The 13915-nt window shown below is 39.4% G+C and overlaps 1 protein-coding gene across 9 annotated transcripts in view; it reads left to right on the top strand.

The window, feature by feature from the left end:
- The window catches only part of LOC139340849 (neurexin-1a-like), a 255820-nt gene extending 250073 nt beyond the window's left edge, over window positions 1-5747 (top strand). For all 9 annotated transcript variants that reach the window (XM_070976864.1, XM_070976863.1, XM_070976859.1 and 6 more), the window contains one exon: window positions 3856-5747. In XM_070976864.1, coding sequence (XP_070832965.1) covers window positions 3856-4160 — 305 coding nt within the window. In that variant the 3' untranslated portion in view covers window positions 4161-5747. The remainder of the gene's footprint in view (window positions 1-3855) is intronic.
- The last annotated feature ends 8168 nt before the right edge of the window (window positions 5748-13915 follow it).

The raw sequence follows: 13915 nt of genomic DNA, 5'->3' as shown, positions 1-13915 counted from the left end.
TGACATTGTTCCAGGAAAGAGATACGAGGTTTGCTGGTACAGGTAACAAGCTTGAAAGCAACAGCCTGAAACAGCAGAACAACATTGTAACATTGACAGGCAATGAATGACAGTAGATGTATGGAGGGGTTGATGAGGGAAGAGGGAACAGGTGTGTGGGGAGGAGGAGCCGGTAGGAGCTCATTGGTGGGGAAAACAATGAGAGCAGGGCAGATATAGATTGAAGAACATGTTGGGGAAACAGCACAAGAACAAAGAAGGGAAAGAGACAAAACACAAGAAAACCGTACAGGACCAAAACAAGGTGAAACTGCTCTGTTACCAACCATGTGTCCTCTCACGTCTCCTGGCACCACACTGTGGCATGGCTGTTTGTTTCTCGTTTGCTGCAGGTGCTACCCCATGACACCTGAGTAGATCCGCCCTGGCACAGACTTCCCATGCTGTATTTCCAAGCAGTGATAATGCCATTGACAATACTAAAAGTGGTGTTGATGCTCATTGTCTTAGATTCGCAATTCAAGTGTCTGCAAATATTATTTTATTGCAAAGAAATCTATGGAGGCCATAGATAGCTGTACAAGTTAATCCAATAATCTAAAAACAATTCAGGTGTGATTTGTAGTAAATAGGAAGAACATGCAAAATCATCACAGTCCTTTCAGTAGCTGGTCATATTCACTGTAATCTGCAGGACACATACGCCTTCCCTGAAAAATCCCAAAGAACTGTCTTGCATTTATTTTGTGCTTGTTTGACATTGAGAAATTGCTACAAATGTAGTACGTAGGATGGGATGTGCTCTATCATCTTATTAATTCTGCCTGTCCTTCACGGATCAGGGAGAAACAACCTTTTTATACAACAAGAGGAAGAACTGCAGTCTTTGCTCATGCTCAGTGAAGTTAGCCTGTCATAAAATAAGGATTTGATGAGACAAGGTGGTTATGATGAACTTCAACAGCAGCGAAGTTTAGTTTTCCATGTCTTTTTCATTTTGATGTAAGATACAATAGAGAGTTGCTCTCGACTGTGGATGCTGAGTTGTAGCTGAGGAACAGAGGTATTTGTGTGGGAACGTTTCTCCGACTGGCCAAGATCAAAGGTTTGGAATAATGAAGAGACAATGTCGCAGTTTTTGTTTTAGAGCAAAATTTCTTTTTAAAGCTGGTTCAATATCAAAGTTGAAGAATGCAATTATTTTCTAAAACCAAAATGTTCTCAAAGAAAAGAAGTTGTGAGAAAAGTGGGACAGCGAAATGGGACATGAGGGGCGACATGTCAAATGGATTTCAATAAACATCAAATATCCATTCCACTGAAACATTAAAATGTTGACACCTGTCACTGTAAATGTATAATCAAATTACTCGATGACAGATGACTTGCTCACATGAATAATCATGAAGATGTCACATGAATATTGTAGTTACTAGTAATGTATTTGCCATTAGGTCCTGCTGATGAGCTCATAACCTATATCCATCACTTAACCCTAAGTTTCATTATGTAATGAGTGTTAAATTAAATTGCTGTTCTGTATGTTGGGGAGCATAGCGTCACCAGCTGAGTGATGGTCTAACTCTTTACAGAAGCTTTAATATTGTATGAAACACTCTAGCTCGATTATGATGCTGTGAACACACTGTAAGAGCTGAAGAAGGAAAAGAAAAGTGAAGGAGCAGCCATCTTTTAATATCCTGACAGAAAAAAGCACCATATCCTTAAAGTCCTGCAGTAATATTAGGGATGCACCAACCTGACTTTCTCAGTCATGATACTGATACCTGGGCCTTGGGCATCTGCACGTACCAAGTACCAATTCAATACCAGTGTTGAATTACTCAGCTGTATGCCTGCTGTGTGGAAGAGACTGGGATCATTCTTTTATGTGTCAGCCTTGACATTTCTTCCCTGACTTTGTAAAACAAAATGTAGCAAATAAATACATAGATATACTGAACTGCTATTAATGACCGAATGAAACATACTAACTGTGAAAATGTTACTCAATAATAAACACATATGTAAAATGCTGACCAACATTGGGCTGTTATCATTAATGTGCTAAACAAATATACGGCATTTTCTTTCATTTGAAGGACACACCTTCACCATGCTAACATTCCTTCAGAATAACATTTCTACAGCTCATATTACATTTAAAGGGAGAAATAATGACACAGCCTTAAGTAAATACCTCTGAAATGAAGACACATGAAAAAGAAATTCTCAATGTATGCAAGACCATAAAAGTTTACAGTGAGTGAGAAAGGGGTCCATGTAGTGCTTCAGAGGACGGGGTTACCATTGCTACAGTACATTCAGAGATCTTTCAGTAAGAGTGCTTCAGCAGTCAGTGGCCAAGGACAAGGAGGAGCAGCAAAGTGGAATACTGCAACGCCTGACAGATACCTTTAACAAAACTGTCCAATCAACACAGAGGAAATGATTCAGACCTACATGTCAACACAGCTATTTACGTCGCTGTCTTTATTGTTTGTTTGCTCAATGTAAATGCAAATCGAAGCGTAACATCTTTGCGTCAACACAACTATGATCTGCACCCAGCTGTAAATCCCTGAAATATATATATTATTTTTTTTTTTTTTTTTTTGCCCCAATCCAGTGGAACCAGAGTGCTTTCATTTCCAAATGTTACTGTTGAGTGTTTGGATTCACAAATGCAACAAAGAGGGCTTAAGCAGAAATGATGACTGCTACAAAAACACACAGAGCAATGTGCCAGGAGGACTGAATAATATCAGGGGGCTGACGTGTTTGCAGAATATGTTCCATTGAATGGCACCATCTCAGAACAGAAGCAGGGACAGCCTTTGGCAAAATCTGCTGAGTCAATTGAAGAATTGTTTCTCTCTGAAAGATTTATTTCCACTGACTATGTGATACAGCCATGCTGCATGGATGTATAGTCAGCGTTGGGAATACGATGTGTTCATTCATGACTCTGCTGTAAGATACGTTAAGGGGTGCAAGCTTTAAATTGTGCTTCTTAATGAATCATTAACACATTAGTCTTCTTGTCAGCTTTGTTCCTGAGCTGAGCAAATCTCTCTATCCTACAGCGTCTCACCTTCTCCACTCTCCCATATATGAACAATTACAGTTCGGTGAATGTCATCAGAATAATGTTCTGCAGGAATTAAAATACTGATGGGCAGTAGATTAGCCAGGTAAAATGGCATGTACTCAGGGCAAAGTCTACAAAAATGTCCAGCTCCTACATTTATTGAAAGCTCTTTTATAGCTGTATTTCTTCAGGGTGCTGCAGGAATAATTGTGTGGCATTTCAATATCATTTCTAGAGTAATTTTGGGTTCTGTGACTGTCAAATGATGTGAAATATAGCATTCTAGTGTTTCATAAGAAAATCTGCATGGAGGTATTTGTGTTTCCTATAACTTTGAGAGTAAGTTTTTACAGTTTTAGCTTGCATACCAGTTGGATTGTTGAAGGCTTTAAGATTCAGATACTTTTGTATTAAGCTGTTTAAGTTAGGCAGAAAGACATTTTGACTGGGACCCCTCTCATCCTCACCGTTGTATGCCATTTTATTTAGCATCATTGATGATAGACATTGTTGTTGTCTCCTCACTGTGCAACTGCATGCTCTTCTATCAAGCCAATCCCACAGCCAACATCTACTTGCAGCTTCAGCAACCTTGAGGCATGATGTCTGTACTATCATTCAACATTAAACTGTAATATTGATCCACACATGCAGAGGATTACATTCATTTTCTACCGTAAATCTAGTTACACTAATAATGATAAAATGGAAAGGATGGCAAGCTTAGTCCATCTGTGGTAATCATATCTCTGTCTCCCTTGTAGCCAATCCCACTGGCACTGGAACGAACGGTTTCCCAGGCACGTCGGAGGTCTTCCGGGAGTCCAGCAGCACAACAGGGATGGTGGTTGGCATTGTAGCAGCAGCGGCGCTGTGTATTCTCATCCTTCTCTACGCGATGTACAAATACCGGAACAGAGACGAAGGCTCGTACCACGTGGACGAGAGTCGCAACTACATCAGCAACTCGGCGCAGTCCAACGGCACCGTCGTCAAAGAGAAGCCAGTCAACACCGCAAAAACCTCAAGCAAGAACAAGAAGAACAAGGACAAAGAGTACTACGTGTGATTGTCAAAGCTTTGGTCTTTGCCAGACCAACTTAAACATTAATCGAACAGACAAATCAGGACATCAACATGTGTACAGTATAATAACAAAGATGAACATTATTTAGTCATTTTTTCCTATAAGACAATGCTCTGAAAAGTAAATATGAAAAATGAAAAAATATCTTTCTTTAGACTCAAGCACTCGACAGTGGAAACCATTTACTGTCCAGGAAGAGACTGATGGAATAATGGCTCTGGCAACCATCTGAAAAGGAACTGAATACATATCTAACATGTCAACCAAACAGCATTAACCCATCTGTGACTTGTTTCCTCGGCCGGGATAATGTGATCTAACTCCCTTGTTTCTGGCAAACAGAGGAGCACAGATACGCTTTGCAAAGGAGAGGTTCAGCATTACAAACTTAACATTTTCATTTACATTGCCTGTGTTTTGTGTTGTTGAGACTTTTTCTACAGAAATGACACAATGCATAAATAAATACATACATAAATACGCCAAACATTTACTGCGGATGAGGAGGAAAAAAAATCAGGTGACCTTGAATTCAGAGAGGACAATTTCCCTGATGGACGTCCGAGGAATCAGCCAAAGTACACACTGAAGCAGCGGCGCAGACCGGCAAAGACTAATTCCTGGCTGACTGAAATGCTGCAGTGCAAAGATGAGAATGGATGGCAGTTTCTCTTGAAAGACTATGTTTTAAAAGAAGAATATGTCCATTGTGCCAGTAAGAAAATCTGGAGGGCTTCGTTTTCACATCATGTGAACTCAAAGGAGAGAGTTTCCTCACAATCATGGGGATCTCTGAAAGCGATCAGTTGGGAGCCATGCACGCAAAGTTATCTTATTACAGTACATATGTTGATATACAGTACAACCACATCTATATGTGCTTTCTGGACTGTGACAAAGTGGTGTTTTATAGCCTGTTGTATAGATGATGCAAACTATAACTGCTCCTCAACCATTTTGGAATAAAACTTAAAAAAAAAAAGGACAAAAAGAAGACATAAGTGTTATTAAGTGTTGCTAGACATAGAAGATTTTATGAAGACATCTGCATTTTTATTTTCAGTTGGATAATGATTTGACTCTCCCCTGTTTTTACATGTGTTCCTATATAGTTTTTATACAAATGCCAACCTGAGATAGCTGATCCTGGACCAGTAGTAGCCTAACCATACCCAAAAACTGCACAAGGCGTTGATAGCGTGGCATGACATCTTGTGTGGCTCTCTTTTAAAGATCCTGGTAGAATCACTGCCTTCCTCCTCAATCCTGACTTACATGAGTGAGAATGAAGACCAAGAATATGAGTGATGATGATGATGATGACGATGGATGACGACAATGATCAAGACAAATTAACTTGCTGTGTGTGTTTCCAAGTGGTATTATAAGATTGTCCAATGTGTGCTTGGGCTGATGCAAAACCAGAGGAGAATAGCTCAAATAAGTCTCCGTTTCAACTGTTCTGTGTTTGTTCTGTCATTCTGTCAGTCAATTCTGCTTTCCAGAGACCTGTACTTGGAATGAGTCTGAGGAAAATGACCATGAACTATAAATGATGATTATAAATTCTCTTTGTTTGCTCCTCTTTTATTTCTTCTTGGGTGTTTTCTGTTCAATTGTAACTCCACGTTAAAAAAAAAAAAGATTCATTATAAAAGCTAGTTTTGAAAAATCAAATGAATAAAATATTACCTAAGTGAACTTAAACCAGTCTATTGACAAAATGTATGAGAGAAACATGCAGGTGTTACGATTTTCATTTTGTCATCAAGCAAACACACTCTACATGATTAAAGGAGTATATCATTGTCAAGATATAGACAAGATCTTTTTATTCTATGTATTCTGCTTCCTTGTCAAAGCCTGGGGCTTACATCAACCACAATGAATCTGGTGACAGTTTGTTTGGAGATTCGGCCGTGTCATGCTAGAAGTGGCTAATGTAGCCTCGAGCAGCTAGTGTCAAGCAGAGATGAGGAGCACGCTGCCGAGGTCAGGTATGCTCACTTCTTTCAAAGTCTCCAGATTTTCAAGATTCAAGATTTTTTTTTTTTTTTTTTTTTTTACAGCTGTTTTTATTATTTATTATTTTGGCTCTTGATTCAACCATTGAACCATTACATCTATTCATGCATCACCTGATTTCTAGCACATGGTGAAAAATGAATCAGTCCAAAGGAAGTGTCACATTCATACTCAAAGGTTTAGACTTGAGTGCATATGTTAAGATCAACTGCCAGCTTCTCTGGTTTGCTGCTTTCTTAAAGAATGAAATATTCCATTTATTTGCTCAGTATTTACTTTTACTTATCATGACTTATTTTAATTATGGTAGAATAAAATGAAAATTAACTCTATAGAATAAAAATGATTTGAAGGCATGTTTAGGTCATTTTTACTTTATTTATTGTTCTGCTGTGGAAAATTGAAGACACCTAGCCACCATCATGCTGCTTTTTATCGCTAGATAAACTGTGGGCAGTTCATCAGATAAGGCATCACCATGCTCACCTTGCTAAAATTAACTTTTAGCACTAAGCTACTACTTAAAATTGAAGTCACAAACTTTCAACCTCATTGTGGGAATTCTATCCAAAAGTCTAGTGATTGTCTGGCCAAGGATCACGAACAGTACTTGACACTGAAGAATCACTGCGCACATAAATCTCTACAAAGGTGCAAGTAAAGACAAAGATAGTGGAAAGTGGTGCTAGTCCAACTGAAGCACTGCTTCTCACTTTGTCGTGGATGATTTTCAGATGATCGAACGGAGGCGTGGCAGGCTATGAGCTGGATTTAAACTGTCACAGTTCCACAAGAGACTCCACCCTCAGCCTCAGCTCCTCATTAGCTGCTCGAGCAGCTTTCTGATGTGATAAAGTGTTAGGTGTGATATGTAACTGATCTCCATATGGAAGTTGCACTTTTCAGTTGGCTGAATCTTGCTCAAGGACACTTCAGCAGGTGCTTGCGAACATAATATCACACATCAAGCCGTGTTCATGCTGAAAATAGCACTGTGTTAAAAAAAAATAATTGCTGGATGTGGTGTTGGTGAGAAGATGCACAATGCGGGAAGTCCAGTTGAAAGTCCCTGAAAATGTGGTTTCAAATCAGAAAAAATGTAACAATGTATCACATTTTTAAATAACGTCCTTCATTATAATTTGTTGAAACTTCACAGTCAAAAATCTGCCTATCTGCTTGATATGGACCATGCCCCGGGTGTGGTTTGATCACATTTGATTGACTGATTTAAACAGCTAAATTTTGATTGGTGCACAGACATACGTGACATCACCTTTCTGACTAATGATAAAAACTAATGAGCTGATATATTTACAGGACCTTCAAGTAATACGTCCATGAGTTTAAGGGCTTATCACAAGTCAAAACACCACGTGGCCACTTTGTATAGTTATCATGCAGACAGTCATTTCTTCCTCTGTGTTGACGATTGGAGGGTAAACAGTGGGCTACAATTATACAAATATCTACAGGAATTGTGTGCTTGTACAAAAATAATTGGCCATTGCAGTGTGATGCCAGATAACTTTGCAGCTATTGCAGCAAAAGTGGAGCCAGGTCAAACTTGTTTTTTTTTTTACTCTGCATTAGGATCCCTGCTGAGTGGTGGTCTCATTGACATTAATGAGGAATTGTATTACCGCCGTAAACAAAGCCTTACGCATAACAGTGACCCAAGAAATGTACAGGCACAGTGGCACAAGGCTGATCTGGCCCCGCCAACTTTCAGGCTAATGCAAATTTCTGCTTGTGTCTGTGCAAGTTGTGACAGCTCTCACATTTTTTGAGTTGGAAATGCTACCATAACAACATCTTTTTGCATGAGCAAGCAATGCAAAGGTTTAAGCTAAAAGACTGCTTTTATTTTGGTGCAAAATCTCACTCGAACTGACCACGTGTATGTTGGTCCTCATTTTACTTCCACTGAGTGATTCGTATTTCTGTCAGATGTCCTCATGGGAAAAGTTTTATCTCAGCACAATCATGCAGTGAGGATAGGATTAAGCCTGAAATCACTGAAGTAAGGAGTGAAGATGTGAGTCAACAGTACATGATGTTATGTTCATGTGCAAGAAAAACAATATAATGTAGTCCAGAATAATACAACATAGACCTGTACAGTTTACAGTGGTAAATGTTCACTTAACTTGTCATTTACCTTCATTTCTCTATGGCATACATCTCAAGTGTTAGATTCAAGAGAGGCGTCCTCGCTTTGACCGACTGTGCAGGAGTCCCTTTAACCTCCTTTACACCTTGTTGAAACGTGACTGTCACTGAGGTCACACACGAGGAGTAAAGGTCTCACAACATGTCATGGGAGAGTCATCAGATCTCAGATGATTTGCAGCATGAAGTGTTGTGATGCCACTTGAGGGAAGATGTCAGGACAGCAGTTCAACTAGCTGGTAAATGGTATTGCAAATCCTCCCCCATCCCACCTCCACCACCCCCACTGCTCAAGGACAGATGTTGCAGTCACACATATATGACATCCCTCACTCCTCCACTGAACCTGCATGTGTGTCCATCCCAATGTGCTGTTTCAGTTTCAAAAGGTCTATGATCTCTTTCCAGTAGGTGCTACTGAACTTGGATTTTCTCTCATGTTTCATGTGTATCGTTCAGTAGTCACTCACTGAAGAGTTTCAGTATAGTCTGCTTTGTTAAGCACGACAGTGCATTTTCCTTTGTCCACCGACTGTGGTACTCTGGCTCTTGCTAATCAACGTCAGAGCCCTCCTCTGCTGAACGGTTGGGTTGAAAGGGTTGATTTTGCCCTGGAAAAGGCTGCTGAGACCTGACATGTTCGCCCTCTGCCTCTGCTGCGTTGCCGTTACAGAGAGCTGATTCTGTCACTGTGTTAAGATTAACTTCTTGACTACCAATTCCTTCTCTGTCTGGGTAAGTTAGCGATCTGAATGGTTCGTTATCCATTCAGCTTGATGTCCGGCAGCGTCACACTGTTGTCCTTCCAGCTGGCCCTTGACCGTAAAGTGTTGAACTTTGTTGTTTGCCTCTCCTTACCCATGCTCTGTACTAGTAAGTCTGTTTGGTGAATTCAGAAAGTTTCTCTGATCTCAGTGGGGGGCTTTACTGGCAACATCTTGGGTATGTGTTCGCTCCGCTACTTTGCTGGATGAGTGGTGATATGGACTTATCTCACTCTGTCATTTAGGTACTGCAAGCTTCTATAATGAAGCCCAGGTATACACTGTTTGGTGTACCACTTTGCCAGATGCACCACTTCTGAACATGCTTGTGTTGTTGATGAACGGTGAACTGAATATATCTGTTAACAATTAATTAACGTGAATGGGAGCGTTGTTAACTCTTTTAAGGATGCTCACATGCTGTTTTTTACGACACCCAGCGTGACTGCATGGCTACAGCAACTGGCTATTCAAACACAGCTATGAACATTTGACGGGATTTTATGAACACATCAGTACAGACTCCAACAGAAACACATATCACATTTTTATGCAAATTGGGCCCACTGGGTCTGAAAAAGTTTGAACGTCTGCCACCTCTGCGACAAATTTGAAACCACACACTGAGTTGAAGCATCTGACCTGTCTTGGGAAATAAAAACAAATAAGATAATGAACTAGTTCTTCTTTTGGGAACATCAACCAGTTCATTTTAATCTGTGTGAGCTGAACTTTGAGCTAGCACTGCTAATTAGCATTCAGATGTTACCATTTAGCTCAGAGAGCCACTAGCATGGCGGTAGACTCTTATTTTGGATTCGTATTTCTTTATAATCTGCCATTTTTTGAAGGATCATCTGTATTCCTGCGCTGTTCTCGTGTTGTGCAGCCATGTATGAGCATTCTCCGTCATCTGGTAACAGAATATACAAATACATCTTTGTCATGAGTGTGACAAAAAACTATTTTATAAACATAATCTGAAAATCATGAATGTTTTTTAAGCCTTGGGTAACACAGCTGCAATACAACAGAAAATAATGCACTTGCTCTGCTAAAGTGAATACAATATCTGACAGCAAGAGAGAAATAATGTAATGTTCTCCCTCTGTGCCACGCTGTGTTTTAACCATCTGTAAATGCTGTCAGCAATTTATTCACTTGTTTCTCTACTAACAGGTCCACTGGCGATAAATACTGCCATGTATTGTACTCCTTGCATAACCTACAGTATATCTGCAATACCACACAACTACAACTTGTGAGTCAAGGTCCAACAGATCATGCTTAATAAAAGACTTTAAGACTGAGGTAATTTACCCTAAAAATAGTTGAAAATTAAAAGTAGCCGTGGTGTTCATTCAGAATTTCTTACCAAAATGAATCAAATAAACAGGTTGTATCCATTTTGCAAGTTTTTTTTCATGTTTTGTAACCTGCATTGTTTGCATCGGTTGGGATTTTCTTCGTCTTCTCTTTCAGGGAAAATCACTGCTGCAGACTGTTGAATGCATTACCACCTTCTGCAATCAAAAGTGCAAAAATTGACGCTCTACTGTGCAGCACTGCTAGTGGTCGAATATCCACCAAGCTGTTTTTAGTTTAGAATTTCAGATAATGCACCCAGACAGCTTGTATGTTTTGATCGCATTAGAGATTCTTAATGATATAATATTAATGTTATTTTCTTTAATTTGCTCTCACTGGGTCGATTGTGCACTTTCGTTCTTTTCCATAGACAGCAACTCACCCAAGCCTTCCTCCCTCCTGAGGTACACTGTATATGCTGTTCACAAAACACAGGGAATAATGAAATAACAATAACAAGCTCACAGCTCTATTTCAGCACACATCGTCCTTGCCAATAGATGAAAACTCATAGGGTGGGGAGGTATTTTTAGCATCATGCTTATCCCTTCCTCTCATCCTTCTTCCCTTGCATCTCTCACTCTCACACACAATGTCTTTGTCCCTGTCTTTTGCATTCATCTTATGCCATTTCCCCTCTCTCACTCAGGCTCTTTGCCTCTATCTCAGCTGGATATACCAGACGTCTCTTTAATTCGACACACTAATGTAATTTGCCTTCTCTATAATCATCCATTTTTCTGTTTTCATGCCCTCTCCCCGAACTTGAGACACGTCTTGTGGATTCTATTTCACAGCAGTACACCAGACTACATCAGTTTCCATTTCATTTATTCAGTATTTGTTTAGAACCCCCATGCTGGTCTGCTATGAATCAACATTGCTTAATGGAAGCAACTCTCGCTGACCAGGTTAAAGTAGATATAATTACGCATAGATCTGACAGTACAATTTAATATTAATGCTCTGAATCAAATGAGAATGAATCGGAGTTCATGCAGCAGAAGTGTTTAGTCTTACAAGATTGCCAAAGAGCATTTGTCTCACAGGCACACAATCTAAAAACAGTGTACTCACACAGAACATTCATTGCATCTGTAAGCACGCATTTAGTGAGGCTGCCTAACCAAAAAACTACTTCTTGAATGCTTGGTTTGAAAGTGTGTGTTTTCTTTTTTTTATTGCAGTGCTTGCTGGCACACATTATGCTTTTTAATGTTGAAAATCCAGCTGTTCTTTTATACCTAATTACTAAATAATTTCATGGTGATTGGAATTGCATTGCCTAATCACTGTCCAGTTTTTATTACATTAAGAAATACCTTATGGTGTTTTGTCCTCGTTCTTTTCCATAAAAATTTCTTTAAATAATAAATGCGTATAAATGCGACTTGAATATTACGACCTATTCCTAGCAAAGAAGATGGAAGCAATTTCAGGTTATTTTTGCGCACCATGTAGCCTTAATGTCTACTCTATTAAATAGAGTACAGCTACTCAGTTTTGTATGCACGTTGGATTAACTGGGGATGTGACTGATAAAAGTCACATCCCAATGTGACCTCAGACAAACTTGGTTGGGTGTCGGATAAATTCTGGAGAGGAAAGTGTAGAGATCAGAGGAGCAAAGCATCGCCATGAGACATAAACAGTCGCTCCCAAAGGCAAAAACTGAAACACAGTTTCTTTAAAAGTGTTAAAAATTTTCAACCGGATATTTCTGCTTTGGTAGAATTTGGCTGAATGAACGCCTCTCCAAATACCTTGAATTATGATATATGCTTGCTTGAAGGCCCAAACCCCTGAAACAATATGGTACATTGAGTTCCATGGATTCATTTCCATTTACTTCAAATAGGTTGTTTTCCTCAAAGCTATTATTTTAGATTCAAATTATTTATTCTTTACGTGCTGACATTTATTGTTCAGTGTGTTTGTTTAGCATTTAATACCATTTTGTCATGGAAGTCATGCAGCATAAACCTCCAATAAACCTCCAATATAAATTTGACCTCAGATCATCTTCAGACTGAATCTCTACTTTCATTCAAAACCAACATTGTGAAAGATATGTAAATGAAGCCTGGCTGTGGTAATGGCATTATATTATTATATATTAACATGAACAGGTATGAGATGACATCCAACTACTGTATGCATAGTTAAAAATCCACTTACGATGAATATGAAAGAATTAAATAATTATTACAGAAAAAAAAATACATCCCTTAAAGCAGTGTTAATTATTTTATGTTATTTATCAATTTTTAAAGGAAGCATGGTTATGCTACAGGATTCCCTCTCTGAGTAAAGATTATGAGCTTGACACTTTTAACACGTTTTAACCACTGTGGGAATGAACATAATGAGTCAGGATTCCTGACAATCTCGGCGCCGCCTCCATCCTGTCAGTGTCGAGCCCCAAGCAGAGGGGTTAAGGTTGGAGCTCCAGGCCAAACCCAGCAGACAAGTGCCCGCCCTCAGGAGAGGGAGTCAACATGGCAAGGGCACCAAACACATTCAGGATGCATAGGTGCCATTTATCATGGTTGACAACCACACCTCTCAGTGCCATTTGGGTTTATTACCGGTACATTTCTCCCCACATAATGATGTTTTCCTTAGCGCTTGTCCTCTGAGACCAGCTTCAATGAAAAACTGCAGTGGAAACATCAAGGTGACAGTTTTCCCCCTTTCTTTCTCTCTTTTATATGAAGTTTGCCTCATATGACTTCTAAGGACATGAAAGTAAAACGAAGAGGAAGTGGATTTTTTTCAGTTTGGCGACATGTTTGAGGACATGCAGCACCTGAGGACTTAGGCTGCATATCAGCATCCATGCAGCAGGGACTTAATACCTGCACACATTGGTATTCAGATCTTGCTCGTATTTGGTGAATAAAATCCTTTCAGGTAGCTGCACAGCAAGGTTTGGATTCCCCAAATAGATATGTTCTAAAAAGGCTCAGGAAATTTGATACACAGTTACTGCTTTCGATAAACAATTGTATCATAAATATCATTAAACATTGCTATGAAATGTTATAATTTGACCCTAGAGCTGTAGCCACATTACTTACATGTCTGCTCCCTCTGCTTCAACCTCAGGCAGTAGTATTCTTCCCAACACAACTACTTTTCCATTTCACTGCCGGCTATTTGTGACTGGAGAAAGGTTATATTAATATTTGCTGTTGAATACAGCGTATTCTGCTCAATAGAAGACACTGAGAAAAATGTGTGCAAATGGGCCAAGTTCTAATAATATTCAGCTCAGTTCTGTACTTTGCTTTATGGATCTCATTGATGGAAGAAAAAGCAAGCAAACATCTAATATCCAATATGAAGTGAACTTCATGTGAGTTTTGCAGGTAGATGGGGGAGAGCCACAGCAATGAGACTGGATGC

This window comes from Chaetodon trifascialis, chromosome 13, assembly GCF_039877785.1.
Source record: "Chaetodon trifascialis isolate fChaTrf1 chromosome 13, fChaTrf1.hap1, whole genome shotgun sequence".
NCBI classification, from domain to species: domain Eukaryota; kingdom Metazoa; phylum Chordata; class Actinopteri; order Chaetodontiformes; family Chaetodontidae; genus Chaetodon; species Chaetodon trifascialis.
The sequence above is the reverse complement of the archived record's forward strand: the minus strand, read 5'-3'. Positions and strand labels throughout refer to the sequence as shown.